The sequence below is a fragment of the Chrysoperla carnea genome, chromosome 5 (genome assembly GCF_905475395.1).
Source record: "Chrysoperla carnea chromosome 5, inChrCarn1.1, whole genome shotgun sequence".
Lineage (NCBI taxonomy): Eukaryota > Metazoa > Arthropoda > Insecta > Neuroptera > Chrysopidae > Chrysoperla > Chrysoperla carnea.
The window spans coordinates 18,474,706-18,479,700 of NC_058341.1; the positions used below are offsets into that span (position 1 = coordinate 18,474,706).

The following is a 4,995-nucleotide window of genomic DNA, read 5'->3' on the forward strand; positions in this document are numbered from 1 at the left end:
AAATGTTATGATAAACAGTTGCTAAATATGGCAACATTGAACTAATATAACACTAACCTCATGTTTTGGTACTAAATGCAGTCACAAATGTGTCAAACCAAACATAAAGAGAGACTAAACAGAAAATTTACACGAAAATAATTAAGTGTTTGTTTATTTTTATTTTGTTAATTAATATTTCTTAAAAATATAATTACTAAAACGGGTTAAAATTAATAAAATTTTCGATTTATAACATTTATTTGTAATGTTTATTAACATTTCTGTTAATTTGTGTTGTGAAACTGTGTATTTTTTTAATTATGAATCGAGAAAAACCAGTTTATGATGGAAATTTATTGTTTCCACCACAAGGAAAGATTCTTAAGGTGAATGTTTTGTCTTTATTTACAATTTATAATTTTGTACCCAAATTTTTTATTAATATTTTGTATATATAACTTGATAAAATTAAAAACAACCACAGCAAATTGAACATTTCAGCTCAAACCCAAGTGGCAGATATATCTAGGCTTTAATATATTTCAATTTGCCGCATTTATTTGATTTCTAACTATTGCATGAATTGGGTAATCGTAATTATTCAGAGAAGGTAATGATTCACAAAAAATTGAGGCAAAAGTGTATTTTCATTTGTTAACCCTTGGATAACTATTTTTTCTTCGATGATCTTAAGATTATAATTTTTTAGACGGCTAAATTCGACACTCCAAAAGGGACTAGAAGATTTTTTAATTAACCAGAGTTGCAACATTTAACACAATTAAAACACCCTGTATATACTGAAGTCATTAAGTTTATGAAAAAATTTTTAGTACAACAAACGTATGTACCGATTTTTGTGGGAAAATTTATGTAAGAATTTATCTTATTCATGAAATTCAATTAAATTTTTCACACAGAAAATCAAGCGGTCTTTTTTGTATAATCTATGGATATCAAGCAGCTTCCAGGGAATCTGAAATCTAGTACTCCGCGTGACCGCGCCTTTTTTGTTAAATGGTTAATACATACTTAAAACTTCACGATTTTCTTCTTTTTAGGGAGTTTTCCTTCTCCGTTGGTGAATAGCAAAGTAAATTTATACACAAAAGTTTGTTAGTATTGAAAGCATCACTTACCCATAGACGTCTCACCTTCGGGTGGCAGGTTGTTCTCTCTGACAACGAAAATACATTTCAACGGACACTCGATGTAAAATATATAAAATAAAAACTGTTGATTTGTTGGATTCTTCTATTTGTTTTTTCATGGTTCTTTTTTCTTGTTTATTACTCGACGTTAAATAATTTTTCGATTTTTTTATTTTACAGAAATCTTGGCAATCAAAATATTGTTTACTATTCAATGCAAGTAAATTAGGCATTGAACGGCTCGAAGTTTACGATCACATCGACGATTATCCAAAGCATCCACCACACAAAATCTACACGTTAGAAAATTGTATAAAAATATCACAAACTGACGTAAATATTTTTACAGTAATAACAAAAACATGGTGTCAAAATTTTGGTACACAAAACCCTTTGGAATTGACAAAATGGATTGCGGCATTTCAATCGGTGGCCTTCGATAAAATTGATTCATCACAAAATCAAAGTATTGTTGAAGACAACGAATTATACTCATCAAGTGGAGCTGGTACTTTCACTGTGTTGTTATGTCAATCAGAAGCTTCGGAACGATGTGGTTTAGAACCGAAAATTTACACTTTAGTAATATCTTCAACATCAACGAAACTAAAAGATTTTGACACCGGAAAAACATTATTCACATGGCCACATCGTTACATACGACGTTATGGATATCGTGATGGTAAATTTACATTTGAAGCTGGTCGAAAATGTGATTCTGGCGAGGGAAGTTTTCATTTGAAGCATGAGAATCAACAAGAGATATTCCGATGTTTATCGTTAAAAATGAAATCAATGAGAAAAATGTTATCAAATGATCCGAACGCCTCAACTTTCGATTGTGCTGATAATCAATTCCACGCTGCCTCAAATATGGAAGCACGATCACGTAGTCCAATTCCACTATCTTCCCCAACTGGCAAATCTCATTTCATGTTCACTGATAAACCGCCAAATGTAAAAAATGTTATTAAACCAAAACCAGCAAAACCGCCACGTAAACATTTACCCTTAGCTCAACCGCAAAATTTAGATTACGAACTGATTAGTCCTAATTCTCCGAATACATTAGTCGACGATTATGCAAAAGTTGAAGTTCGTAACGAAGCATGGAAAACTTTGGGTGTGGATGAAGTGAGTCATTCGGAATCAATTGATTTAGATTCCGAATTGAATGAATTCCTTTCAAGTCCATTTACGAAATCTCAAGAGAGTTTACAGTTTGAACCTCAGCCATTACCACCAGCTTCCAAAGTGATTTCTACAACGAGTACCCTCAACAATAGTGGGGATGATAGTTACGATAAATTACAATTTTTTGGTTCGTCAACGAAACTTAACGAAGGATATAATAAAATAATCGTGACTCCCAAAAATGGTAGTGTTGATACGACGCCTTGTTCTTCTATAAACGATTACGAAGAAGTATCAGCGTTACAAATTGATATGGAAGCGGTGCGTCTTGCAGATGATTCACATTTAGGCTATGGTATGATCAGAAAACAACAAAATGTTACAAAAATTTTACCTGAAGAAACTGTTTCACATGAGGTTATAAATAATACACCTTATGCTATTATAAGTAAACCAAAAAGAGTCTAGTCTAATTTTTTATAAGAAAATTTTGAAAATTTTAAAAAAAGTATTTTTTAAGAGTATTATTTTAGAAGCATTTTATTTCCAGTGGTGTCTCATCTAGATGTAAATTTTTTGATAAAATCGTCAGGGCATTTCGATAGATTTCGCGTGCGAAGTAAATTTTTAAAATTTTGTTTAAGTAAACTTGCATCTTTAACGTTTCGGATAACCACAAATTTTGTTCTTGATAAGATCGTCAGAACATTTTGATAGCCACAAGCTTTGCCTTAAATCTAACAATATGAACCCATATTTTTATCAAATTGCCAACTATTGAAGACTTATTTTAAAGTAGAATCTCTAAACTAGTAACAATCTTTTTATCAGAGTCTGAGTTAGATAAAGACACCACCTTTTTTTTATAAAGTATTTCGTTTTTACGTTTTTTTAAAAGATATTTAATTTTTAAGTAATATAATTAAAGAACTCATTTAAAGATAAAGACATTAAAATAACTTCTTCTAAACTATGAAATAACGGAACTATATTTGTCCAGTGAGTTTGTTCATGTTATACAGTGTATCCTACAATTGACTACAGAACTCTACATTTTATCAAAACGAACGTAAAAGCTCTTTATCAAATTTCGATCTAAGGCCTAATTTTTGAGATATTATAAGAAATTTGATTATGATAGGAAAAATTAAAAAATTCATCCATTCACAGCACTGAAAGTTAGTAAGCTTGTAAGTCGTGCACTTGTTTATATGGAGGAGGCTACCAAAAAACTTGAAAAATATTATTGGGCAGTGATTGATTCTTGTTCAGAAAAGCTTATCGATTAATATTTCAGATAATGCTAGAAACTCTATTGTTCCAATTTTTCGCCCGTTCTTATTCAGAAAAATTACCTAAGTTCTGTAGGTAATTATAGAAGACACAAATAATAATAAATTCTACATCATCACTTTCTTAATCAAAGTGTTCCCGGTTCTAATATTTATTAAATGATTGTGCCTTGTTTTAAGATAAAATTTTAAGTATTAAGAAACTATACTGAAAATTATCATAGTATTTGTATTACAGGAAATTTTAATATTTATACAACGAAAACTCATTTTATATAAATTATTATAAAGAATTTAATATTTCTTTTTTTTTTTGTACATTTATATATTATTATAAAATATATTAATTTTAAGTATTTTTAAGTTAAGTATGAATGTAATAAATCCAAGTTTGATGGGAGGAGTTGACAAATTTTTAATTTGAAAAGTATTTTAAACTTTAAATTTTATTTAATGAGATTATAAGGTGAAAAAAATCAAATGAATATTTTAATATGATCAAACCCAGGTTTATTAAACTTCATAACTACGAAAAGGTTGTCAATTTTATAAATATAATTACGTTAATTTTTAATTGTGTTGGTGCTGATTTTATAACTCTAGGAAAAAAAAGTTTTGATTCAAGGAATGAATAAATAAAACATTAAATGGGTTTAAATCAATTGATTTGATTCATTTTAAATAGAATTGAAACGGAAGTTTTGACTAGAGAACTTACCAATTTTTTTTTACTTTATTGATTTAAAATTATGGGCTCCAAGATTAATTCAACAATTCAATTGTGAAACTGATTAATTTCTCTTTAAGGTATTAATATGAGATGGCCGTTTTAATTAATCGCATACAAATCCCGTTTTTCAAAACATAAGTTTTAATAAAGAATTCAGAATTTTCTTCCTAAATTTCTTATTTCCTAAATTTAAATCAGCGATTATCAACTTCTTTTAAGATTTTGTAAAATGATTATTTTCATTTTTGATCAATTTAGATGGTACATTTTTTGCACATTTTTTGTGCTCAAATTGAATTTGTATTATCATTAAGTGCCATTTTATAAGTTTTTTTTTTTAAATTCCAGAAATCAATATTTTTTAAATAGAATGTTATTCCAATAATTTTTCTACGTAAAATAATGGTGATGGCCTATTTTACATCTAAAAAAATTAATTTTTAAAATCAAATTATCTATATTTTATTGACACTAGTCGACAAATTTTTACCATAAAAATATATATCCATGTTAAGAGTTTTTTTTAATAAAATTTTTTTTTATAAGTTAAATTTTTTATTATTAATAACTAAAAATATTGTATTCTCCACTTCTTCCAAAATATTATCAAAGGTAATAAATCAGAACTCTAGTATATTTCGAATTAAATTTTGATTGTACCAATTTCCTAGATCAATTTTGGTATTATATAAATACGTATTTCGGC

The 4,995-nt window shown here is 27.9% G+C and overlaps 1 protein-coding gene across 1 annotated transcript; it reads left to right on the plus strand.

The window, feature by feature from the left end:
- Positions 1-214: 214 nt before the first annotated feature.
- Positions 215-3,644, plus strand: LOC123299947 (docking protein 2). Its single transcript, XM_044882372.1, has 2 exons — positions 215-368; positions 1,314-3,644. Exons 1-2 carry the CDS (start codon positions 303-305, stop codon positions 2,733-2,735), a joined length of 1,488 nt encoding a protein of 495 aa, XP_044738307.1. The 5' UTR covers positions 215-302; the 3' UTR covers positions 2,736-3,644.
- The last annotated feature ends 1,351 nt before the right edge of the window (positions 3,645-4,995 follow it).